This window comes from Citrus clementina, unplaced genomic scaffold, assembly GCF_000493195.1.
Source record: "Citrus clementina cultivar Clemenules unplaced genomic scaffold, Citrus_clementina_v1.0 scaffold_2, whole genome shotgun sequence".
In the NCBI taxonomy this organism is placed as follows: Eukaryota; Viridiplantae; Streptophyta; class Magnoliopsida; order Sapindales; family Rutaceae; genus Citrus; species Citrus x clementina.
Window position 1 is genome coordinate 9,698,633 of NW_006262688.1, and position 25,394 is coordinate 9,724,026.

At 36.1% G+C, this 25,394-nt stretch overlaps 2 protein-coding genes across 4 annotated transcripts; one reads left to right on the forward strand and one right to left on the reverse strand.

The window, feature by feature from the left end:
- Window positions 1-1,768: 1,768 nt before the first annotated feature.
- LOC18051061 (extracellular matrix-binding protein EbhA) lies at window positions 1,769-16,426 on the reverse strand. 3 transcript variants are annotated; one of them, XM_006446519.2, is made up of 21 exons: window positions 16,239-16,426; window positions 13,450-15,009; window positions 12,804-13,257; window positions 12,288-12,466; window positions 11,924-12,178; window positions 11,392-11,844; window positions 10,764-11,243; window positions 10,165-10,668; window positions 9,934-10,059; window positions 9,560-9,697; window positions 9,104-9,478; window positions 8,503-9,009; window positions 8,279-8,398; window positions 8,040-8,189; window positions 6,430-7,950; window positions 5,855-6,052; window positions 5,659-5,772; window positions 3,719-5,560; window positions 3,448-3,609; window positions 3,113-3,358; window positions 1,769-2,697 (listed from the first exon to the last, which is right to left on the reverse strand). In XM_006446519.2, the coding sequence occupies exons 1-21, from the start codon at window positions 16,278-16,280 to the stop codon at window positions 2,014-2,016; spliced, it is 10,110 nt and encodes a 3,369-aa protein (XP_006446582.2). In that variant the 5' UTR covers window positions 16,281-16,426; the 3' UTR covers window positions 1,769-2,013. The 3 variants fall into 3 exon arrangements, with proteins under 3 accessions (XP_006446582.2, XP_024046034.1, XP_024046033.1); XM_024190266.1 differs by having other exon boundaries at window positions 5,855-6,001; window positions 8,503-9,015; XM_024190265.1 differs by having other exon boundaries at window positions 8,503-9,015.
- Window positions 16,427-21,551: 5,125 nt separating this feature from the next.
- LOC18051062 (cyclin-dependent protein kinase inhibitor SMR6) lies at window positions 21,552-22,521 on the forward strand. The gene has a single exon (XM_006446520.2). It carries the CDS (start codon window positions 21,777-21,779, stop codon window positions 22,119-22,121), a length of 345 nt encoding a protein of 114 aa, XP_006446583.1. The 5' UTR covers window positions 21,552-21,776; the 3' UTR covers window positions 22,122-22,521.
- Window positions 22,522-25,394: the final 2,873 nt, after the last annotated feature.

A 25,394-nucleotide genomic window follows, 5' to 3' on the forward strand; every position in this document is an offset into this window, starting at 1 on the left:
AACCCTTGAATGCCTCCACAGTATTTGTCAAATGAAATCAATTACACCTACTGCACAAACAAATTCATCATTTAATTGATATGCCTTATAGCCCCAGCCCAAGATGCAAACATACGTGAATAATTGAAAATTTTTCCCCAAGAAATTGCGACAAATTTTGTTCGATTTAGTTGTCTCCAGATTGATTCTCAACCACAATCCATCAAAACCTAATTTCTATTTTTCATACATAAAACATAATTGGTTTAATCGGATGAATTTTGAGCAACCGGTATCAACGGTTCCCGGTGTATACCTCATTTATCAACCATCTAATTTCAACCTTTCGATTCATTTAATTTATATCCAACGGTAGTTTACATTGAAGATAAAAAGTGTGGTACGTTGCAACTGTTGCAACATAGGTGGATCCGTGTTTCAAACCTATCGAAATTTATAAGATACGGGAATTAAATGGTCGAAACTTGGAAAGCCTCTCTTCAAGGCCTTTTTTTTTTTTTTTAACTTCTTGAAACTACAGGACTCTTACTATTTTACTAAAAGAATTGCTCATGAAAAGCTGAATAAAATAAAACTACTGTGGTTGAAAATTTTTCATTATGCAACCCCGCTTATAAATATTTAGTGAGGTGACGTAAGTATTTTGTATTACCTTACCATTAAATTATAGTGAAGTGGGATTCTTCTTTCTAACTTCAATTTTCCCCCCAAAAATGGCCTGAAAGATGACTTTTCACCCAACAAAGTATTCCGAAGATGTCGGCATTATTTGCTTCTTCCGAAGATGCAAGAAAAAATGAACCAGTGGACAGCAACATGACCGAGAGCCTTTAATGTGGTAGACTCAAACATCATGAACCAAGCTATTAAATTAAAATGTAACAATAGGGAATATTAAAATTAGTTTCGAAGTGGGAAAATTGAAATCAATTTCTTTAAAGGAAAATAAGATGCTCAAATGTTGCCTTTAATACTCAAAAGACTTGGTAAATTTTGATTTTCTTGACCCTTCACACCCAGAGTAAGCGTTACTCAAAGCCCTGGAACTATTTATTCTAGGGGGATGGCTGAGTTCGCTCTTGATTCTATGTATCTAAATGATAATTCAATCTGATTAATCTCAGACAATGCAAGAATGAATTTCCACTTCGGAGAATATGAGATCATATTGCTCTCAGGTTTTGTAATGCTGGTGTTGTTACGAGAGTTGGATTCTATTTGACATTGAAGTGCTGTAACTTTTAACCTATAATTGCTGTGAAAAAAAAATTATAATTACGAAATAAAAGTTAATAATATGTAATAAATATAAAATTTTAATAGTTATTTTGATAAAATTATTAAAGATATATTAGATTTTTCATCATACAAGTGAAAAATCGTATCAACATAATTTTTAAAGTATAACAACAAATATTTACCAAATATTTTAGTGTTGTAACTTTTAAATTACAACTGCTTAACTTCAATACAAAACAAACCCTTACATTAACCTCAGAAATATGATAAGTGCAGTTGTCAGTATCTATCCTTTAGAATGACAAATTGTCATTACTAACGGCTTCTCTATCCTTGCATGTTATTTGTGCGCAATTGACGTCTCTGTTGACTTAAAAAGCATGGTACGTTCTTTGTTATAAAAATAAACTCCGATCTTCAGATTTATTGAGTTGTAAACTGGTTTGCTGACCCTTTTTTTTTTTTCAGCTTTTGGTGATGGATTATTAATTTTTCTTTATTATGTTGATATTATGCTCGGATTGAGATCAATAACAATAGTAGTATATGTCGGGGTGGATGATTCTTTGCATTTCAAAAACCTGCATTCAAATACAATCACACAACAATTTGATTTATATTTTTTTTTTTTGTACACACAATGAACCACTCATTCAATCTGCATCTATCTACTCACTCTATATTCAAACCTCCGTAATACTTGCACTATACTCAAACCGTGGAAATACTTAAACTACACTCAAAACCCTGGTAGTAGGCAATCACTTGTAAACTTCATTTTGGTGACACTTGCTTTGGATGAGAAGACTTACCAGTAATGGCTTTCTTCACCTTTGAAATTGAATGTTTGACCTTTGACCCTACACCTGATAGTATATTATGAGATTTCTTATGTGCAACCTTAACATCCACAGCATCTCTTTTGGCTTCAATCGTGACTGGAGCATCAGAGCTTGAGTCTATCCTTTTATGTTCATCTCCCTCTTGTTCTTCATCCATTTTTGCATCTTCTACATGAATGGCTTCTGGTTCTTTGGTTTGAATTTCTTCTGTCCTGCCTTTTGGTTCTCCCCCTTCGCCGACTTGTTCAGCCACTTTCGTAGTTTCAATTCTGGAGCTCTGAAGGGGGTCAGTCAATGAAGCTGTAGCTGAATCCATCAATGCTGATTCCTCAGTTTTTCTTTCCCCTGATTCTTGTGGTTGTTGCTCTCCTTCGAGGTTAATCTTTGCTTTCTGTGGAGTTTCTGTGGTTCCTTGCTGCTCAAAAATTTTTGGCGCAAACTCATCGCCAGTTTGAACTGGTGTGTATGGGCTCTCAATGAGATCTGCTTCAGCTGGAATTTGCTCCTCAGTTGTTGCACAAGAGCTTTTCTCTAACTCACTAGTTTCTTGAATGATTTTGCTCTCTGTTGCAAACCCCCTGACGCTTTCTTTTTCTGACATCGCCATACTCGATTCCTGATAAAGATTAAAAGTAATGCTGCTCAACTTGAATTTTTTTTTTTTTTTTGAAAGAATCATCATCAGTGATATAATTAGTATTTTCAAAACTAGTACTATTTAGGTTCATTTGGTCTTGGAAAGTTTGAGAGAATGGTCACTTGAAAACAAATAAAACTGGAGCTCATACGTCCTCAATTCTCTTTTTGAAGAACTCCATTTTGTAGAAAATTTCTCTGCATGATGTTTGTAAAGCTGCGTAAATCATTGAACAAGTTGATGAACTGCAAACTCTTGTTCTAATTTTTTTTTCCTGAAAATGCTGCTACAAGAATAACTGGAGCATTTATCATGGTTGATATTTACTATTTAATTTTTACAGAAAATCCTTTTTATTGGCAAGGTTGAAAGGAGAGTTGAAGTATAATCTGACCTCATTTTCCGGAGTTGTGGCTTCTGCCTTGCCACTTCCATAGTTGCTTTCTTCTCCCTGAGTGCTAGCATCCAATTTGATTGCTGAATCTCCTGCCTCCTTTCCCTCAAATTCATTTGGACAGCCCTCTTTTGCAATCATGTTCTCTTCTGAAACTTGGTGTGAATCCTCAACAATTATATCTTCGGCAACATCTTGCCTTCCAATGTTCAGGCTTGCAGAGCCTTTTTCAGTTTCCTCAAGTAGCTGTTTTTTAGATAAAGCTTCAGCTTTTATAAAAATGAAATTACAAAAAATCACAAGAATATAAATCAAGTGCATTCCCCTTTTCTAACCTTTTCATACTGAATTTTGTTCACTGCGGTTTTAAATGCATTATCTGTCTCGTCTCCTCTACATTCTTCGGCCTTCTGCCCGTCATCTTCAAGGCTCTTGTTCATTCCTTCACAAATGGAAACTGGTTGACATGTTTCCTCAACTTCCTTTTCCTCTGTAATCTGTTATATTTCACATTTCAGCCACATCACCAAATATGTATGCAATCACATTGAAACAAAAGGAAAATCAATTTGCAGAAATGAAAATGCATCAAGTATTTCCTCTGACCTGTTCTTTTGAAACTTCAGTCTCTGTAATTTCATTTCCTTCTATTGTTTTCTTGCACTGATTTTCTTCAGTCCTCACTTCACTAATAGCCTCTATTAGATGTTTTTCCTTAATTTCGGTGTCCTCTGATCCAGCAACTTCTTCCTGAGAATGTATTACTGCCTCAGATTGAAGAGCCTTACTTTCTGACGAAGCATCGGTACTTTTTAGCTTTTTCTCAATTCCCCAAGGCTCTAAAGCTCCGTCAGGAGTGTGGCCTTCTTCGTCGTAAGCTTCAGTTGGATTGTCCTGTAAATCTTTATGGATTTTAAATCCCATAGTGGAAACTTCAAGCTCCCTGGGTTCTTCTGTTTGCAAGCATGGGCCCTCATCTTCCAACTTTTCCACTTTTTGCTGTTTCTCTTCTTCTATCTCCTCAACTGTAACGGTAGTTTCATGCTTGGGGGCCATTGGTGCACTTGTTTTCTCTGCTGAGGGAGTCTGATCAGTAGTAATTTCATTTTCTGTAACAGGTTCAATAGCTTGAGCTCTATAGTCAGATGCTGCTTTGCAAGCTTCTTCAGTGTTTTCAGCATCTGGCTTCTCCTCAGTTGTGTTTTTCCCAGTCACATCTATGTCTTCAGTACTCTGATCCTTGGACTTGCTTGCTAGAACAGACTCTATTTTGGATTCCCCAACTTCTTCTGCATTTGAATATTGCATAGGCACAGAGTTTGCAGGTGGAGCTTGGTCCAGCTTTTCGACAGTTGGGATTTCCCCAGCAGATTCTCCAATGTCCCTTTCATTGGACTCATAAGTTGCATCAGAGGCTTCTTTGATTTCATTAACTTCATCTGCATTTCGATTTTCCACTGCTACACTTTCTTTCTGTGCATGCTCAAAATTACTAGATTGGGGGTGGTCCATCTTTTCCACAGTTGAGCTTGCCCCATTTTCAGCAGTCTCTTTAGAAACCTGATCCTTGGTTTCATCAACAGCATTGGAGACTATTTTAGTTTCCTCAGCTTCATCTGAACCTGTATTTTCCAAAGTTGCACGCTGTCTCTCTGCATCATCATTATCACCATGATTAGGTGGGACTTGATTTGGCTTTTCTACTGTTTGGCTTTCTTCAACTTCAGCTTCTTCTGTGACCTGCTCTCTGGACTCATAAACTGAATCAGAGACTTCTTTGACTTCATTAACTTCATTTGCTAACATTTTAGTTTCCTCAATTTCATCCAGACCTGGATTTTCTGAAGCTGCATGATCATCGTTATCTGTTGGGACTTGATCTGGAGTTTCCACTGTTTGGCTCTTCCCAAATTCAGCTTCTGCATTCCGGCTTTTGGATTCTTCAGAAGCTATCTTGCTTTCCTCAGGTTCATCTGCATCTCCGTTTTCTATGGCACACACTCTCTCTCCCTGGCCACTATCATTCATTAGGGGTTCAGATGTTTCTTCAAGTATTAAACTGCCAGCTTCTTTACCCTCTTGACACTTCTCAGTTTCTGTTGCCTCTAGACTTGGCTCATCTGAATCAATATGGAATACCTTTACAAGCTTCTCCTCTATCTCAGCTTTCCCTGAACTTTTGTCTGTTTCTACAGTCAGAGAAGCATTATCAATCTGGCGGTAACAATCTTGTGGTTCCTCAATAATCTCCCCAGTGTTCTCTTTTAAATCTTTAGCTGACGGCTCAATACTTATGCCCAGTACTTTCTGTTCTTCTGATTCTTCTCCAAATGATGGTTCTCCTTCCCTGGCTGAATCTTCTCCAATATCTGTGTTTTCTGTTTTTGTCTTTTCTTTCAAATCTGCTGCTTTTTTATTTTCTCTGCACACCGGGGTGGAGTCTTCCATCTGTTTGAGGATTAAACTTGTGTTCATAAGTGGAAGAAAATATAACATTATGTGTAAAATACAAGATCAAATATCCACTGAATTGTTGTTAAGCTGACCTCATCAGTTTTTTCACCAACAGTTGATAACGCATCATTAAATGCATTTGCACATTCTTCCTCCATAATCATTTCTTTGATATCTTCACTATCATCAGATTGCTCAACTCCATCCTGTTCAAATCGAGATATAACAAACATATTTAAATGAAATAGTCATGTAACTATAAAGCGATATTGTGCCTGTCTTTCCAACCTTTTCAGTTAAGATGACAGCCTTTGTAGTCTCATTTGCATTTTGTTCTTTGTGATCTTCAGCTTCCAACTGCGGTTCCTCTTTCTCCATTATTTCCTTATCATCTTCGTGATTTGATTTATAGCTGCTGTTTTCTTCAACCTGATTCTTTTCAGATTCAGAGAATTTTTTAGTAGTTTGATTTTCAGCTGCTTCAAGCTTCAGTTTCAAAAACTGACATATTAGTGAAAAGACTCAACGTCATCCATAATAATGAAAACATAAACAATGATAGAGTATGTGTTCTACATGACATGAAAAAACTGAGTCTCCAGCATGATCCCAGTATGAACAAAATTATAATTACTTGTGTTTTTATATCTTCTTATGAATTTACATAGATGGCATGGGGATCGACTTTTCAATTTCTATGTGAACAAGATGTGAGAAGTTAAATTTTGAGGCACATTTAAATGCAAACATAGTGGATCTTTCCACAGTGCTAAGCTGTACCATACAGATTGACAAAGAGAAAAGACAAGGAAGATATTAGTGCCAGTTGATAGAATGTTCGGTTTGACAATTGTTTCTCTTACCTCGTCTTTCAGGGCTTCTCCTTTCTGTTCAATTCCTGTGTCTTCCACTTCAATGACTTCCTTCAAGTTACGTTTGAAGATCTCTTGCTCCAAGATACCCTTTTCAGTTTCTGCACGTATAACAGAATTTTCAGAAGTCTTCAATACTTCGTCAAATGGTTTTCCATCTTCTGTTTTTTCCATTTGTAGTTCCAGATTCGACGATTCCAAATCTTTCAAAGTTGTTAATTTGCAAATATCAGCCTGATCAGCAAGTTTCCCAGTTATTTCTCCCTTTGTGATTTCGACAACTTCAGACATGGAAGGACTCTTTGCATTTTCCAGCTCAGGATGCACATACAGATCCTCTATTTCATGTTTCTGAATTTCTTCATTTGCAGCTTCCTTTTTGATATCCACAGACTCCAATTCAGAGACATTTACTGGGTTTGTGGTATTGTCCTGTTTATTCACGAACGTCTCATCTATTGCTTGGGCAACACAAGCAGTTTCTGTGTTTACATTTAGGACATCGTCTTGTGCTGGAGGTTTATCAACTGACTCAATCACTTCGGTTGAGAGCTCATTTTCTTTTGATTTCATTGTTGAATACTCCTTCAGCTCATCTTTTGATATTTCTTCTAATGGCTTATCTTTGGTTGTCTCCTCTGTTTGATCTTCATCTCCAGCATGAGGCGCATCATTCTGTATTTTGCAATCTATGATTTCTCTATCTTCATCTGCCACTTTTGGGATTTCCCCGTCCATCTTCTCACCCATGTCAGATGTGTGCTCTGGTTTCACATTCATGTCTACACTTTCCAGCATTGTCTCCTTTGATTCAGTTTCTGCTATGTCATTGTCTCTGAAAGCAGGACGGAAACTTTCTACCTGCTTTTGTTCTTCTGGTTCAGCTTCCTGTAAACCTTGTGCTTCTGTTACCACTGTAACAGACACAGAATCAATACTAGTATCTTCTGTTTCTTTGATTTCTTCTTCAGTTTCCTTGTTTGATATATGTGACACCATGGCAGACTCTTGGATTAGGCCTCCATTTGTTTCTCCAGCATTGTCTGCTACTGGTGGAATCTCATTATTGCACTTCTCACCCAAGTTGGATGCTTTCTGTGGTTTCTCATTGATGTCTGCACTTTCGAGCACCATCTCTTTTGTTTCAGTTTCTACAATGGCCTTCTCCTCAAAAGCAGGACCAAAACTTTCTACCTGCTTTTTCTCTTCAGGTTCCGCTTCTGCTACCACTGCAATGGGTGCAGAATCCAAGTCACCAATAGTAGTCTCTTCTTTTTCTTTCATTTCTTCATCAGTTTCTTTGTTTGACATTTGTGACACTCTGACAGGCTCTTCAATTAGGCTTCCATTTGTTTCGTTGAGTTGTGTCTCTGCTTCTGAGTCTTTTGTAATGTCCAAATTATAGGAGTCCACATTTGATTCTGCTGCCCTGGCCTTTAAGGTCGTACAGACAATTTCCCCGGCTGAACTTGCTGCCTCGGTCTCTTCTATGAATGAAATTGATTCATCAACCTGATCAATGGATGAATCTGTCTGTTAGACATTGGTTAGGATTAAAAAAAGACATTTTGAAAAGAATTTAAGCTTTTCTTAACCCTGACCTGGTCTTTTGACTGCATGCCTTTGCTTTCATCTTCTTTTGAGTTTTTCTCCACGAGTCCTTCAACCAGTGAAGAAGAGGCATCTTGTTTAGAATGTTGCACTATGTCCTCAGTGTCGCATATTTCAGCATTCTTTGTATCTTCATATAACTGCAGCAAAGATGAGGCTATAACTTCATGAAGGATCCCAAGAATGAAATAGAAGATAAGTATTCAAAAAATTGTAATGGAAGATCAACCTCTTTAGATAATTCGTCCTTTATCTCATCATGAACCAACATTTTTTCCTCTTCTGACTTCAGGTCCAAGACATCTGTGCTTTTGCTTGCATCAGATGACTCAGCAGCTATTTCATGATTCTGCATCAATAAGAGCATGACATTATCAACTCCCTTAAGTAGGCAATAAACGGAGTAAATTAATAAAATAGACGATTGAACATTTTAAAATTTTAATCATTTACCTCCTCAACTACAATTTTATTGTCCTCGGTGTCAACCTTCTCTTCTGTTTCTTTGTCATTGTCTTCTTTCCGTGGAGCTTCATTAAGATCCCCAGAAGCTTCTACCTCCATAAGACTAGGACTTTTATCAGCATTGGTACTGAAAGCCTCATTTTCGTCAGACATCACAAATGACAAACGTTCATGCTTCCCTTCTGGTTCATTTTCCTGCTGGATATGTTGTAAATCTTCTTTGCCTATTGACGATTTCTTTTCAATGTTATCTTTAGCACCAATCGGCTCATTATCATTGCTGTTCCCTTCAGCCAGTATGACAAGGCCCCCGTCCTCATTTATTTTCTCTTCTGCTGAAGATTCTGTTGCAGTTAGGTTATTCTCTTCATTCTGCACGCTCTCCACTTGTTTCACCAGGGAACTATCAAGAATTTCAGTGGTGCTATCAATGGTTGTACTTGTCTCATGAGCCGCAATCTCAGCTGCTCCTGATGTCTTAGAATTCACAAAAATCTGCACCTGAATTTAAGTTTTGAATCAATAAACAGGACTGTGAACTTAATTTTAGAAAGGAAACAAGTCAGCGATAAGTTCATGGTCCAGAAACCTCTCTTGTGGACTTGTCTTCCCTCTTTCTATTATCTTCTAAGTTCATGACAGGACTTTGGTCAACTGATTCTGGTATGAGGCCTCCACTATTGCTCTCTTCGACATTCTGTTCTGTGCTGTTCTCTACTTCTGTCTTTTCTTCCTTGAATTTAGTGGCGCCAGAATTCTCAGAAGTTTCTTTTTCAATTGACACTGGCGAGATGTATGTATCATTGCCTTGTTTGGACATCTCTGCAGCCATATCATCCTCTTGAGAGCTCTGTTCAATCTCCTCTTCTTCAACTCCTCTAGATGGGTCAGCATTCCTTTCCACCTTTAGAGTTTGTTTTTCACTATCCTCACTTCCACTTGTTGTCTTGAGTTCTACACTTGCCTATACAAGAGATCAAGGTTGTACTCTTAATATGATTTAAAGAGATGTTGAAAGAAGGTTCAAAAAATGAGTTTTTGGAACCTGATTTTCAGGTGTTTCTTCTTCTTTTTCATATTCTTTGGAGCTCTGAAGGGATTCTTCTCCAGTAGGTTCTGGTAATTTATCTGTAGTGCTGCATTCTTTTTCATTCTTGACTCCATCATTAGAATCTTCATATAACTGCACAACAGAAGAGGATTTAATTTCATAAAAATTCGCAAAAACTTAAAAAAAAAAGATATTTAGAAAATAGGAGATAATTTTTTTTCTTTATAGATTCCCTTAAGCTGGTGTTCTTAGAATCTTTGTATAACTGCAGCAAAGATGAGGTTTAACTTCATGGATAGTTGGAAAAGAATGAATACTACATAATTATTCAAAATATAGGAGTTGAGGATCATGCCCGGGAATCAGACCTCTTCAGATTCTTCCTTCTGTATCTCATCTTGAACCAGCATTTGATCCTTTTCTGACTTCAGTTCCGAGACTGCATTCTCTGTGGTCTTGCTTGCATCAGATGGCTCAGCATTTATTTCAAGATTCTGCATCAATATGCGCATGAACTCTTTAGCTTACTTATGCAGACAGGTGATCAACACATTGAAGGATTAGAAGAGGATTGAAAATCTAAAGACATATTCGTTCACCTCCTCCATTGCTATTTGGTTGTCCTTGGTGTCATTCTTCTCCTCTGTATCTTTGTCATTGTCCTTTTTCCACGGAGCTTCATTGAGATCCTGAGTTCCTATCTCCATGAGGCAAGGACTTTTATCAGCATCCACTACAGATTCCTCATTTTCATCGGACCTCACAGACAATGACTCTGCATTCTTCTTCTGTAGTTCATTTTCCTGCAGGATATGTTTTGAATCTTCTTGACCTATCGATGGCTTATTTTCACTGTTATCTTTCACAGCAAGTAGCTCATTTTCATTACTTTTCTCTTCAGCCATCATGGCGGGGCCTCTGTCCTCATTTCCTTTGTCCTCGGCGGAAGGCTCTACTGCAGTTAGCTGGTTCTCTTCATTTTGCGAACTGTCCCCGTGTTTCATGTGGGAAGGATCAAGAATTTCCGTAGTGCTCTCAATGGTTGTACTTGTTTTGTGCACAGTACTCTCACCAGTTCCTAATGCCTCAGAATTGTCAAAAATCTGCAAATGAATTTTGAGTTTGAAATCAACAAGAAGGACAATGAATTAAAGTTTAGAAAAGAAACAAGTTGGTGAAAAGTTGAAGGTCTAGCAACCTCTCCGGCGGACTTGTCTTCCTCCGTATTATCATTTTCCAAGTTCTTGACTGAACTTTGTTCAACCAATTCTGATTCAGGTATGAGGCCTCTGCTATTATTTTCTTCCATGTCGTGGTGTCCATTATTCTCTCCTTCTGACTTTTCTTCCTTGTGTATATTCCCTTCAGTGACAAGTGTTTCTTGTTCAATTGACAGTGGTGAGGTGTATGTGTCATTGCCTTGTTTGGAAACCTCTGGAACCTTATCATCTTCTTGAGAGCTTTTTTCACTTTTCCCTTCTTCAAATTCACCAGACAGTTGTGAGATGGATGTATCATTGCCTTGTTCGGAAATCTCTGCAACATTTTCATCTTCTTGGATGCTCTCTTCAATTTTCTTTTCTTCAACTTCTCTAGACTGATCAACATTCTTTTCCATCTCTACAGTTTGTTTTTCAGCAACCTCACTTGCATTTGTTGTCTCGAGTTCCACACTTGACTATACAAGAAATCAAGATTTTACCTTTTTAATATGATTAAAACAGGTATTGAAAGAAGGTTCAAAAAATGAATTTTTTGAAATAGACAAGTAATAACTTTAGCTATGTTACATAAGAGATAATTCAAAAGTTAATTTATTTTCTCACCTCCTCCGTGGCTGTTTTGCTGTACTCAGTTTCATTTTTCATTTCCGCTTTTTCATTTCCTTCTACCTGCAGAGTTTCTTCAAGTTTCTGAGTAGGTCCTTCCTCCTCATCACCGGGGGATTTATCAGCATCTGAATTGAATGCCTCATTTTTGTCAGATATCGTAGACAATAATTGTGGAAGCTCATCTCCTGGTTCATTTTTCTGTAAAATCGGGGTCAAATCTTCTACAGTTTTTGATGTTTTCTTTCCATTGTCATCAGCAGGCTCAGAATAATCGCCACTTTCTTCTGCGACCATGGCAGGGTTTATGTCCTCATTTCTTTTCTCCTCCAGTGAAGAGTCTCCTTTCACTTTTGAATCATCAACAATTTCTTTGGGGCTTTCTTTGTTTTTACTTGTCTCCTGTCCAATGCTGTCAGTGGCTTCTGCTGTATCTGATTTCTCAGGAATCTGCATATGAATTTAAATTTCAAATAAACAAACTAGACTATGAGCTAAAACTTGAAAAAGAAACAAGTATCCTGCAAACCTCTCCTGTGGACTCCTGCTCTAAGTTCTTGACTGCACCTTCTTCAACCGATTCAGGTGCAAGGCACCTAATGCTGTTGTCTTCTGTGACCTGTTCTATGTCATTCTCTCCTTCTGATCTTTCTGCCACGTTTCCTTCAGAGCTCTCAACATTTGGTTTTCCAATTGATTCTGCTGAAATGTGTGCAACATTGCCTTCAATGACCTGTCCATCAATGGCCACTACACTGTCCGTGATCTTAGTTCCATCATGCACCTGCATTGGCAGAAGAGGCTTCACCAACCATTGTAAGATTGAAAATCAATGAAAATGTAAATTAGCATGTGATTTTGTGTTTGTTCTTTCACGAATATTATGATCAAACCTCTTCATGGGTGATGTTATTCCTCTTCTCATTATCTCCTGCTATGCCGCTCTCATCTTGATCGGTCAATTCTGGTGCAACCTCCAGAGGACTTCTTTCTGCTTGAATATTTTCCTTAGCCTTCTCATCTCTGACAAATACGGCGTTGTTGACTTCAACTGAGGTTTCAGCATCAGCAACTGCAACAGTTATTCGAGGCCATCAGTATCAAATTGTTCCATCTCTCTCTCTCACAACCACACATGCATAGTCATTCACACATCAATTCACAATAATTTCATAAACTGGTAATTTGTTGATACATTCTAGATTGCAGTTTGTACACTCTTTGACATATATAAAACTTAAGAGTATCTTGTCATCTCGCCAAGATGTTGATGAGGCTTTGAATCTTCAATTATTTACTGATATATTCCTTCTTGTTCCTTTCACATAGAAGGTGCTAACAAAATTTATATAATAATTACTTTTTTTCCTATGTCTAACTTTTCAATGCTAAATTTCCAAAACACTTACTGTTTGCTAATATTTCTTCTGTCGTGGCATCACAAGCCTCTCCAATCTTCTGCGTCTCCTGATTTGTGTTCTCCCCCTTGTCCATGATCACAGATGTATTGTCAAAGTCTAATCCAGAAGCCTCTTGGAGTTTCTTTTCATCTGTTTCACTTGCTTTTAGGATTAGTTCAGCTGATTCTGCCTCTTCAAGAGGTGTCTGCTCAATGATTGTGGAATTTGAACTCTGGCAGGCTTCAGGTGCATCTTCAATGTCCTTCTCCTCTTCTTTTGTGTACTCTTCGTTTGCTTCCTGAATTGTTCCTTTAGGTTCAGTTTTGATGACTTTTTCCAAATCTTTGCCTTCAGTTTCTCCTGCCTCCTCGTCCAACACTGGAATGTCATGTAAATCACTGGCATTTTTATTTTGGGCCTCAACTTCTGCACATTCTGTCTTCTCATCCACTTCACTCACATTCTGAAATAAAAATGGAACATCTTTGAAACCTCTGAAAATATTTGATAACTAACATTTTTTTATACTTTCGGTAATAAAGGAAATTTAAAAAAAAAAAAAAAGGGAAACTTCGAGCTGATCATGATGTAAATTTTTTATCATTTTAAACCTTTTTTTAAGAACTGCATTATCACTCACAGGTGTTAAGTCTACCTTTATTTCTTTCTCAAGGCTTTCTTCCTCACTTTTGATGGGTGTCTCCTTGTTGACTGTTGTAATTGCTTCAGCTTGTTCAGTTTCAGCAGCTTTATTGAACTCCTCAGCCAATAAGTTCAAGGATCCTTCAAGCTTCTCCTTTTTTGGTTTCTCCTGCTGCAAGTTCTCAGGTCTGTCCTCATGGTTTGTCGTCCCATTTTGGTTTTGCTCAAAGGCATCAGTAATTTCCCTGTCGGTAACGTCGTCTTTGGTTGCAGTGACACTACTTTCTTCCTCATAGCTGTTCCCACCAGATGACGCTTCTTTCGCAGGCAGTTCCTCATTTATGCTTGATGTATCTTCATCTTTCATAATTGAACCATCTCCTTTCTGGTCACGGCTTTCATAATCCTTACCTGCAGATTTCTCGGTCATTTCAATCTGTTCATTAACTTCTTCTGGACTTTCCTTGACGATATCCTTGCCTTCTGTTTGCATGGCAGGAGTATCTATGCTGTTCTTGTTGTTCATTATATCTTTACTCAGTTCAGTTTCATCTTGAGATTTCTTCTCACATAAAATACTGGAGGCCTCTTTAAGCTTCGCGCTTTCCTCAGGTTCAGCTTCATATACACCTGATACATCTGTTGCTGGTGTCACTGATTGTGTGTCTAACATTTCGTTATCCCTCTCTCTGATTTTTAAGATTGCTTCTTCATTTCTCTGGATGTCTGTTGTTGAGGGGAAGATGCCTTCAGCACCTTCATACGTGGATTTTTCTTTCTCATTTTCATCTGCTACTCCCTCACTTGGTTTGGTTGCCTCAGGCACCTCATCTGTTAGATTACTGGACTTCTCTGCTTCTGCAAAGCTTGTGTCTGTCATTTCTTCTCCAGTGAATTCGACTTCAGTTGTGCTTTCAGCTTTCACACATGGCTCCACAACAGTTTCAACACTCTTGTTCAAGCTGATTACCGTTGGATCTGGTATATGAATTAAATCTTCTTTGTTTCGATCTGATACAGCCTCTAGTACGTTGACAACTTGTTCGTTGGATCCCAAATCAGTATTTACATCTGTCATTGTTCCATCTTTCTCATAATTATGAATGGCACTAGTTTCTTTCTCATTGCTCTTATCTTCGACTGGTTTCTCTTGTGAATCTTCTGTTACTTTGTTTTCCTCGGTTCCTCTCGCTCCAGCTACCTCAATAGTTGAAGTGTTCTGGGTCTGCTTCCCATTCTCTGGTGCCTCATTGCCAGCTTGAAGAGTTACTTCCTCAGGTTCAGAACTTTTTGATACTCTACAGGTATCTTCAATGGAAACTTGGACAGCTGAGGGTGATCCCAAAAACGTTTCACCCTCAGCGGTTTCAACATTGAATTTTATTGCAGTGTTCATGGCTTCAGCACCAAAATCACTGGCTGCTTGCATATCTTTTGTTTCTCCCAAGTATTCGACGGTATCAGGAGGAACATTAAGAGTCCCCTGGAATTTCTTCAATTCTCCTGAGAAAGTCTCATCAGCTGTACTGTCAAAATGGCCACTTCCTGGGTATGTTATCTCCCCTTCTCCTTTCTGCATAAAGAAAAAATTTAATTGATATTCATAAAAATGTTGTACATAGGCTAGTAGAAGAAACATTGAATGAATCATTGTTTATGCTCTCTTTGACAATCCAATATTAAAGTCTGCTTACGAGCAGAGTGGTCAGTAACATGATACTAGAGCCAGGTCAATCAATTGGCCCTGTTTTTAAATTCTTCCATTGTTTTAATTAAATTATGTCAAGTGTTTCAGTGTTTAATGTCACGTTTGAGTTGTTGTTATGCGTGATCCATGTACTTTGCATGCGAAGGAATGGCTTAAACCGCTAAAGATTTGTCACGGAATGAATACTTTGCATAGCAACTTGTGCGGCACTTAGACAACTTCTAGCACAAAAGTTGCTAAATAAGCCTATCGAATTTCTCAAACTAGCTAAGCAATAACTGTTGCTGAAAGCTTTTCTAAAACATTAGACAGATTAAAATTTTAAATGAATTCCAGGAAACAATTATAAGGCACAGGTGATATGAGAAGATATGATTTAAGAGATGAAGTGGTCTAGATCAAACATTAGCATGCTTTCTTTTGGTACTCATCTTGAACGCAGCATATGGATTCCAATTATGGTATTTTGTCTACAAGGAATGGATGTAGAATTTTGAACAATTCAAATTCATTATCTGCAAAGAGGTTAAGTTTTCAAATAAATATGGTGGATAAAGTAGACAATTTAATGGTTTCATGGGCTTTTAATTATGGTGTAAGCCGAAAATAACTTGTGTTTCTTCTTTTATTGGTGATCAAATATTTCCTACAGATTCTTTTTTTTTTTTTTTAACTTATGCTGGTTTAATAAGCTATGGTAGTAGAGCCAGGGCTGTTTCAGATCAGGATGATAAGTTTTGTTTATTTATTTGTGTTGACAAGTTGGCAGAAGATTTAATAAACATCTAAATGCCTCTATGGTTTTGAAAATCCGAACTAGGTACAAGAAATGGGAGAAAATCTCCTCCGGGTAACAATAGATGATCGTTGATGCGCATAAAGATTGAAAAAGGACATGATCGGAACAAAGAACAATTATATAAATTTGATTGTTGCTGGAATGAAAATGAACCAGAGAGCTTAATATTAATGCCAGTGTGTGAAGAACATCTAGTGCCCTAAAGAATTATGCCTGCATGTCATTCTCAAATTCATTATCTGCAGCAAACATAAAAGTAAGCCCTGTCATAGAGGAGAGAAGTGATCTCACATACCCTTATGGTTATAGGTTCTGGCATATCTGCTTCGGTTGCCATTTTTCATGCGGGGGCATTTGCATATACTTTGTTTCTTGATCAAACTCAAAGAGCAAGCTTGATGTGTTTAATTCATATGAATATTCTTATAACTTTTTGAATGTGTGGATCAGTAGATCACTCAATATGTATACTACTCTCTTGAGAGGTAGTGTTGCTAAAGTTGGCTACAAAATGACAAAACCCACTTGGTATATGCTAATTTGTTGCTGAGTTGGCTAAATGGGTGGAGTGGTCCTACTGATTGCTCATTTAAAATGCCTTGGCAATGTTACAGTTCTATTGGAACTGCACATTCCTTTAGATCAATTATGCCTAAGACTTTTTGTTGTGTAGTACTTGATGATGTTTCCATTTACAGAATGAGGTTCTAGATCCACATTTTGAACATCTTTCTTTTTGTCAAAAAGTTTTCTTGTGGGATGTTAATTCCTTTTTCTGATTGTAATGGTTAAAGATGATTTTTCCTGCTGAAGGGTTTATGTAGTTCAATGAGAGAGATTCTTACGTTCACGGCAAACGATCATTTCATTTAAAAACTTGTAATATCTTACATCACTAGTGAGAGAGAGGATCTTGACTAGTTTATAAGATTAGGTTCTCCTCATTCAATAACTGTGTTTTGCATCAATATATAATCTGTTCAATATGAACAATACCTACTTAACTGTTGTGTTTGATCATTAAAACCTAAGTGAAACATGTTGAATTATTTTATTCATACAAGATTTTTTTTGACTTAATTTCCTAACATTGAACTTTCTGCTTTGAAGCAAAATGATAACTTGGGAGTTTCTATTGGAGTTCAAATTTTGGATTTGGCATTTTGCTCAATTGATTTTAATGTAACTGAAGGGGGCAGCCAACTGTTTACAAATGTTATGCTGTAGCATTGTCATGACTACTATGAAACCTCTACTATATACTAAGAATTAGTGGAATGTAATCAATTAAAGATTAGATTTTAACTTTCCGCAAACAATGAATTAAGAAGAAGAAAATTTGGAAAATAAGGTTTGTTACAATTGGTTGGTTTGTTGATTTGTTTGAATATTGTGGTATCCAGAAGATAAAGATAGATACAATATTGATAATGATAACATGTGGAGACTTTTAAATTTTTAATGCTAAAAACTCATCTAAACAGAGCATAATACAATTGAATTATATGCCGAAAGTTGATCATCATAAAGGACCTCACAACTTTAAATCTTTGGTTATTTGCAATAGAAATTTTACTTATGCAACATTAGTGCTCTTTTTAATTACATTATAATATATTAATAAACTACGATCAGAAATATGTTGAAATTTTTAAATTAACTCCATGATTGCACAGTCTAGATATTTGAGCTTAGAAAATGTCAAATTTACTTTAAATATGTAGATGAAATCAACTTCTACGATAAACATGAGAGAACTAAATCCTTTATCTTAAAAATGAGATAAAAAGGTACCCATCACAAGACCAATGAATGATTTATAGTATATATGTTATGGTTACTATTTAATATATATATATATATATGATTGATAGGTAACAAAATTTCTAATTTATTAATTTCATCTGCATGGTTACATCCCAAAATTGCATCTACATGCCTATTTCATGCAAAAACATAAATTACTCCCTTTTTTTTTTGTATTTTTGTTATCATTTAGAGGATATGGCATGTGTAATATTTATACTCTCCATATGACAAAGATCTTGAAAAAATTGAGGGAACTATATAAATAAGCCACAAAATTCCAAATCGAAACACCTAATTTTGTTGAATAATACAGAAAGGTAAATAGGATTTTGGATACTATAAGCACGTCGCTACTCGCTAAAGTGCAATTATGCACAAAGCAAAAGCAAAACTGTTTACCCAATCTCAAACAAACCGTCCAAATAAAGCTTCATCGTCCTTCTTCGCCGCCCCCCACACGTGGATGATAAGTTGAGGCGGCTCCAAATTCCAACTTGGCGTTCCCCCCCTTTTTTATTCAAACCATCAAATGTCGAAAGAAAAATTGTGACAGCCCTTTTTGGTTTGATCAAAATGTCATAGGCTCAGCTCATAACATAACATGGCAACTAAACATCTCTCTCTTATTAGATAGATAAGAACTTCGTTTCAAAGAAAGTGACTCTTTTGAAATGATCGTCATTGGAATATTTGTACCAACAAGTCATTTTCAATTCTTTTTGTAGAAATTTTTAGCCTTGTACGCATAAGATAATAAATAGAATTGTTAATACCCAGTGCAATTGACACTTGTGCGATTGATTTTAATACTTCGTTTCACTTTACTTTGTTTTTGCTAAATGGATGTTACGTGCACCTTCTTGCAGCTCATTGATGGTCACACCCTCGGGTTTGAGAATAGATTTTTACGTTTAATATTCGAGCTCGATGTCACTTGGCCTTTAGCCGAGTGGCTGGCAGCAGTTTAAGCCCCCACAAAAAGTATCGTGGGGGCTCAAGTCCTTTCTTAATTATTAGATGAAGGTCGGTCTTCTCCTTTACTAATGTAAATGGAGTAAACGTCCTTTAAATAGTAGAGAGGGTAAAAATTTAGACAATAATTCCTGAAAATGTATGTAAAATTAGTCTCATTAATAGTCTCATGTAAATATGAGTAATAGTCTAATTGTAAATATCAATAATAATCTCATGTAATATGAATTCTAGTCTGATTGTCATAATTAATTAAAAAAAAAAATTCGAGCTCGACATATCTATTTATTGTATTGTAAATGTCTGTATATAAACTCTTGATAGATTTTAAATTGTAATATATCCGTAGATTCTGAAATTAAAGAGAGGGGGGGGGGGAGGATTTTAAATTCTTGTCGAGCATATTCCTTTAATTTTCGAGTTACATTTATAATCCTTGTGTTAATTGAGACTGGTGTCGCAATAGACTTCTTGTAAAGTCTACTGGATTCAATCTATTATATAATCTCATGGAGTTGCACGAACGGTTTGAGTAAAAATAGAGGACACTGTCTGTCCCCATCAATTTGGGTCGCAACGGCACTTCGTAAAGTAAGATTTTGATAATGGTCGACTTCGTGGGGGCTACGTACTCCGTGTAAACTAAAACTCTTGTGCTTGTTCGCATCATATCCTACTACGACTTACATTATTGATAAAGATTGCATGAAAGGGATATATATATAAGGAATTCTCATTTGAACCGAGCACTATATTTATCGGAACATTAATAAAAACATGCATATACTAATTTATTCTACGAGATAGAACATTTTTCCTAAGAGGTTTTGCTTGACTAATTTCTATATAGCGCTATTTAGCTGGCCTATGAGAGGTCATAGAAGTAAATATTTTCAAATCTAAAATTGATCGAAATATGTAAACTACTTTTTAGTTAAGTAATGGACATGTGTTCACCTAATTCTTAAGGTTAATTATTTGAATTCTTCAAATGCACTGCATCCCCCCATCAGTTTACTATGAAGAGAATAACGATTAACTGATTGAACTACTTACTCATTATTCGGATCTGAAACATAGAATGAGTGTTAATTATCTTTAAATATTTAAAACTATATTCGATAGATTCTACTTGTAAATATAAATATGTAAAAATTTGATTAAGTTACTTTCAATGCCTTGATTGGGTGATTTTTGAGTTTTTTTTTTCAAATTTTATTTCGTCAACCAGAATTGGAATCTAAAGAAATAAAGAACTAAAAAAATAATTGGAAATAAACAAAAATTTAATGATAATCGCGTTAAATATTTGTTGGAAAAACTTTACTACTATAATAATCTAACTCGGTTTGAATTTAAATTAGTCGAGATTCAATGTGATTTTTTAATAGCAGATGGTTTAATATACAAAAATAAGGGAAACTTGTGGTGCAACTGTAGTACCGTGCCATAATTATATCCAGCCGTGGATGTCAGTGGATCCCACCAATCCAAATACATCTAACGACTGGATATAACTGTGTCACGATATCACAATTGCACCGTAGTCTGATCCACAAATATATATATATGTATATTGACAATTGTCCAACAGAATATGAGATCAGCAAACTGGATGTGGATCATATCAAACGTTCAGCAATCACGGTGGCAAATCAGGTCGCTCCAATTTTAAGGGGACCCACATGAGAATAATGCCACGTGATGAGATGATCTTCTACCAGCTGCAGGAATATTAAGCAGCACGGAGGAATTTGAAGCCAACCTCGTAGGCCCACGTGGCTCCACGTCAAATTTAGTTGACAAGTGGCTTTTCACTGGCTGTAGGTTGGGGCCGACGTTGCAAAGCCGCCGAAATATGTGGACCCCCCTTGAGGTCACGTATCTGACGGCTCTCCTTATCCTCTGCCCACAATTTTGAAGCTTCCTTTTGTCTTCTTCGGTTCTTCCTCGTAAATTCGACTTTTGTTATTAATTATCTTTTATTTTTTTGAATTCACGCAAACTTTTCTTTTCGACACTTTTGGGTCTCGGCAAAATCGGTTCCCTTTTTGGGCCTGGCTCACTATTTAAATGGGCCGAATTGACATACGCATCGATCCAGGAGCTCAACCGGTACTGTTACTTGAGAACTCCGCATCACAATTTTAGATAGAGTCTCTCTCGAGTTTGAATAATATGATTCCAATTAATAATAATTCGTTTCAACTTTTATATATATATATATATTTATTTATTTATGAATTTTTAATTATACCATAAAATTATTGTTTGCGCGCAGAATTAAATATAATTTTATCTCATGCATACTTTGATATTAGGTCAATGACAAAGACAAAATACAATCACGGAATTACGCTTAACGTGTGCAAAGAATTTCTAAAGGGCAAAAAAAGCAGCTTTCACACCGTTTGTTATTTTTAATTTTGCTTGACAGAAAGTAAAATTTTAAATAAAACAATCGTTGTTCACTTGTTCTTATCTAACTCGTTTCAATTTTAAATTTTTTTTCAGAAACGGCGAACATTTTGATTTACAGCAACGACGACGTTTAAGTCCTGCAGCCGATATTTTGCTGATGATTGTGCCCTCGACTGTTTCTCTGACAGCGGCTGGCGTCACTTCCCAGACAGAAAAATTAAAATAATGTCAGAACAAGGGCAAAACTGGAAAACGAAAAAACAAAAATAGAACACAACAAAAACGCGGGAAAAAGAGCCGTTGTTGTGTAAACCACAAAAAATTGGCGCCAAATTTTCCTTTTTCACTCGTTTTCGGCTGCCCGTAAATATCCGGGCAGCTCTCTATTTTCACCAAATTGTCTTGCTCTGCCTCTCCACCTTTTGCTTAGTCACGGCTACAATATAAATAACCCTTTTCTCACTCTTACAAAAAAAAAAAAATTCTTTGTTATTTACTTATTTTCCGAGAAACTCCAATTTTCCCTCTCTAGCCAAACAACCAAACGAACACCCTTTTCTCTTATTCCCTTCGTATTTGTTCTGATTCTTGATTCTTGATCAAATACCTTTGTCTTTTTTGCTCTGGCAAAATGGGGTTTTCGAAAAAATCACAAACGGACGGCGGGTTAGAATCGGAAAACAAGAAATGGGTGATCGCCGGAATCGCGATACGGGCATCGCTGAAGCCTATCAAGACCACCAAAACGAGAGGAGGCAGAGAGAGTGAAGGTGATTATGAAGACGAAGAAGAAGCAGGTTTATCAACAACTCCGACGGCGAAAGAGGCAAGAATACCGGAGAGGTTGCCGTGCCCGCCGGCGCCGAGAAAGCGGAGACCTTCGAGATGCAACTTCAATAACGGAGCTACAAGGGAGTTCTTTACTCCCCCTGATTTGGAAACTGTGTTTAAACTCCATGTTGAGAAAGCTAATTAACAATCTTTTCAAATTTAAAAAGTAGTGCTTTTTTTTTAATCCTTTCTTTCTTTCTTTTGAGTTTTTGTTTTGTTGTAGTGAGTTTTTTATATTAGATTTGGTGAAGAAGAACATGTACAAAGATGAAATGGTAGGTGTTAGAGTAATAGTGTAGTTTTAGTTTAATGTTTTTTGGGTCATGAGAAGTGCTTTTTTTTTTTTTTTCCTTAAATCTGCTTTGTCTTAGTAGGGGCTTGTAAACCTTGTATTAGGAAGGAATGAACTTCTTGGAAGTTGTTTTGACATATAAGTTGTTAGTAAGTTAACTACAAAAGCACTTTTTTGCAATTATAATTTGCTGCTCTCCTCTCAATCATTTGCTCTTTGCTCTTCAATTCCTTTGCTCCAAATCATTAACACACAACCCCAGCAAACTCTGTTCATAATAATAACATTTAAATAAAATAAAATAAAAACAGAAGTTCTGTTTTAATGCTGTTTTGTGTATGGGGCAATAAGGGCTTGTCTAGTCTACAACAAAATCGTCGTAAGCAGGATTTGGTTTTTTAAACTTTTAATGGGAATAGCTAGCTATACATCAGTCATTTCATTCTTGGGCAACAATTGTATCGTATAAGAAACCTAATGCTGGTGCTTTGTTTCTCTACACAAAAAGTACGCACGTGCAGAGTATATACACAGGCTTTATTGCGTACGTGAGAGAATAAGAAATAAGTATAGACGAAAAGTTTGTCAAAGAAACAAGTGAAAGCAAAATCTTTTTGTGGCCGAGAAGATGCTTGCTGCACGGATGTTTGGTGATTCAAAACTAGCAATTGATTTGAGTGTGACTTAACCCCTCATAAGAACCATTCATCCATATCAAAGTACCCCTTTTATGCCCTGCCATCTCCATCTTTAATCGTCTTTTATGTCCCCACTCACACAACTCGCTTGACTTGAGAGTTGACCCACCAAGCCAACCTCCTAGTAAATGAAAAGAGCGGGCGGTGAATTAGAAGAATCCTATGAGGAGTTAAAGCGGAGTTTAGTTTCATCATTAAAAAAATTTACTTGTTTTCAAGCACTTGATGACAGAGACAACTTGTGAATTTTGTTTTTTTTTTTTATGTGTGGATAAGAATTTAGGCATGTTTATCATGTACCAAACAGTCAGAATTGTTTAGAGTTGAGTAGACAGGATGTGTCCATACATGCATGATAAAAAGGATTTTTTTTTAAAAAAAAGGTGAAAATGGGTTGTTTTGTTCTAGTTAATTTGGAGTTTCTATTAATTAACTTTGCATATTATGCAATGATTCCTAGCCTTCTAGGGATTAGGACACTTTAACAAAGCATGTAGTAAAGTTGTACAAAAATTAATGTCTAACTTGTCGGAATGTGGTCACTTTTAATTGGATTAGCTGGATAAAACTACAATAATCCTCTGTTAAATGGCGCAATTTGATGCTAAATGCAAGTGGGAAAACAAATTTTGGCTTATATCATTGTTGCCGATTGGGGGGACACCTGATACTGCCAATAAAATTTTCATCTTGTGGAGCAATTTTCGGGTAATTTTTCTTCAAAAAAGGTTAAAAAAACCCCCCCCAAAATAAATTAACATTTCTACAAAGATAAAATTCGGTGTGATTATCTTATTATACCAGATGTAATAGGTGCCTAAATGTATTTACAAAATATTGGCTACAATTATTAGAGTCATTATCCATATCATTGATCTTAGTGCCTTATCCACGAATCAAGGTCGTGTGAAGAAAAGAAAAAAATTATCTGCAAGATCAGTTTATTGGTAATGGATTCTAAAACAGTCTTCTCTTCAGTAACAAATATGAATATACGATTGGATTTTAGCATAATCTCTTCAAATTCATAAAGTACCACAATAAATGGGGTTTTTAGTTTACACTCTTATAAAATGAGTGCATTTGATTTCAGCAACACTTTTGTTAATTAAACAAATAATAATTTTAATTTAATCAAAATGTGTGTCATTGCAAGGAATAAGAAAATTCTTGAAGGGTTTGAAAAGCTTAAAAGAGACTCACAAAAATACTTTTCTATGTGCTTTTAGAGGGAAAAAAAATATATATATAAAAAAAACTACAAAAATACTTTTGAAATCCTGTGAAAAGTTAATTCCATTTTAATTAGAAATTGTGCATTGGGCACCTAGGGCGTTGGTCAATGGGTGCACGCACTTCCTTCCATTCTTTGGAGGGTAAAAGTGCCAGGACTCTTTCTTCCCTTGCAAGTATTTGTTGATATAAAATAAACATCATCTTTGTTAGGAATTAATTTTCGAATTATACTTGATTAATTTCCGAGCAATTAGTAAATTGTTGTATAATTGGCAAATAGTATATGCCTTACTTGGTTCGGGATATTCATGGCATGGCAATCAAACAAAGAAATCAATCAAGCGTGATGGTTGCAGGAAAAGCAAACAAAGCAAATTTAAGGCAGTCGTTTTCAAATGCGCAAGACAGAGGCTGTTGCTTTAACAGGTATAGCGTTGATTAAATGGATTCATTTGATTTTTTTTTTTTGAAGGATATATGATAAATGCATCCAGGTGAATTTGGTACTGCACGGTCGGTGCTGCTTTGCCTGCCCATTTTTATGTCCATATAATCTGTGTATATATATGTGTGTGCATGCGTGTGTGAGAGAGAGAGAGAGACTTATTTCTTGGTCATTACATCTTTCCTTGTGGGGACCAAATTTAATTGATATATAGATGCCAAGTTATATTATAAGTACAAGTAAGCAATTTAAATTTATTGATAAAAGTTGATATATATATATATATATATATATATATATATATATACACTCAAATAAAGATTAGATGATGCCTCTTCCCTTGAAACTTTGAACTCGTTTTTTATCACTTCCTTAAGGTCATGTAAAATCTCATGCAAATTTTTAGTAACGTCCTTGGAGACATTTTCAGCTGTTTTTCTCATTTATTGTTGGAGTTTTCTACACAATCTCGATTGTACTATTAGACTTTCATATATAGGAAATTTATCTTTAACATTATCCAAGTATGTTGTAACATAAAAGATTGAATATCTTTACAAGACATTTTTTTCATTGATGAAAGTGGTAATTATTATATATATATATATATATATATAGGTACTATTGAGATTGTGAATTCAAACACATACGAGAATGAAACGTTAGCTTTTTGTATAAAACCGAGCTTTCTAGCTCATTAAATGATGGTTCTAGAGAATTATAGTGAGAGATTTGTGAGAGAGAAAG

Excerpts from the sequence above, each read along its gene's own strand:
- LOC18051061 (XM_024190265.1), bottom strand. The coding sequence starts at position 16,280 with ATGGCAACCGAAGCAGATATGCCAGAACCTATAACCATAAGG. Across the intron at positions 13,258-13,449 it reads GCCTTGAGAAAGAAATAAAG|AATGTGAGTGAAGTGGATGA; the intron begins GTAGACTTAACA and ends TTTTTATTTCAG. Across the intron at positions 8,190-8,278 it reads AGGACGAATTATCTAAAGAG|TTATATGAAGATACAAAGAA; the intron begins GTTGATCTTCCA and ends TCTTTGCTGCAG.
- LOC18051062 (XM_006446520.2), top strand. The coding sequence starts at position 21,777 with ATGGGGTTTTCGAAAAAATCACAAACGGACGGCGGGTTAGAATCGGAA.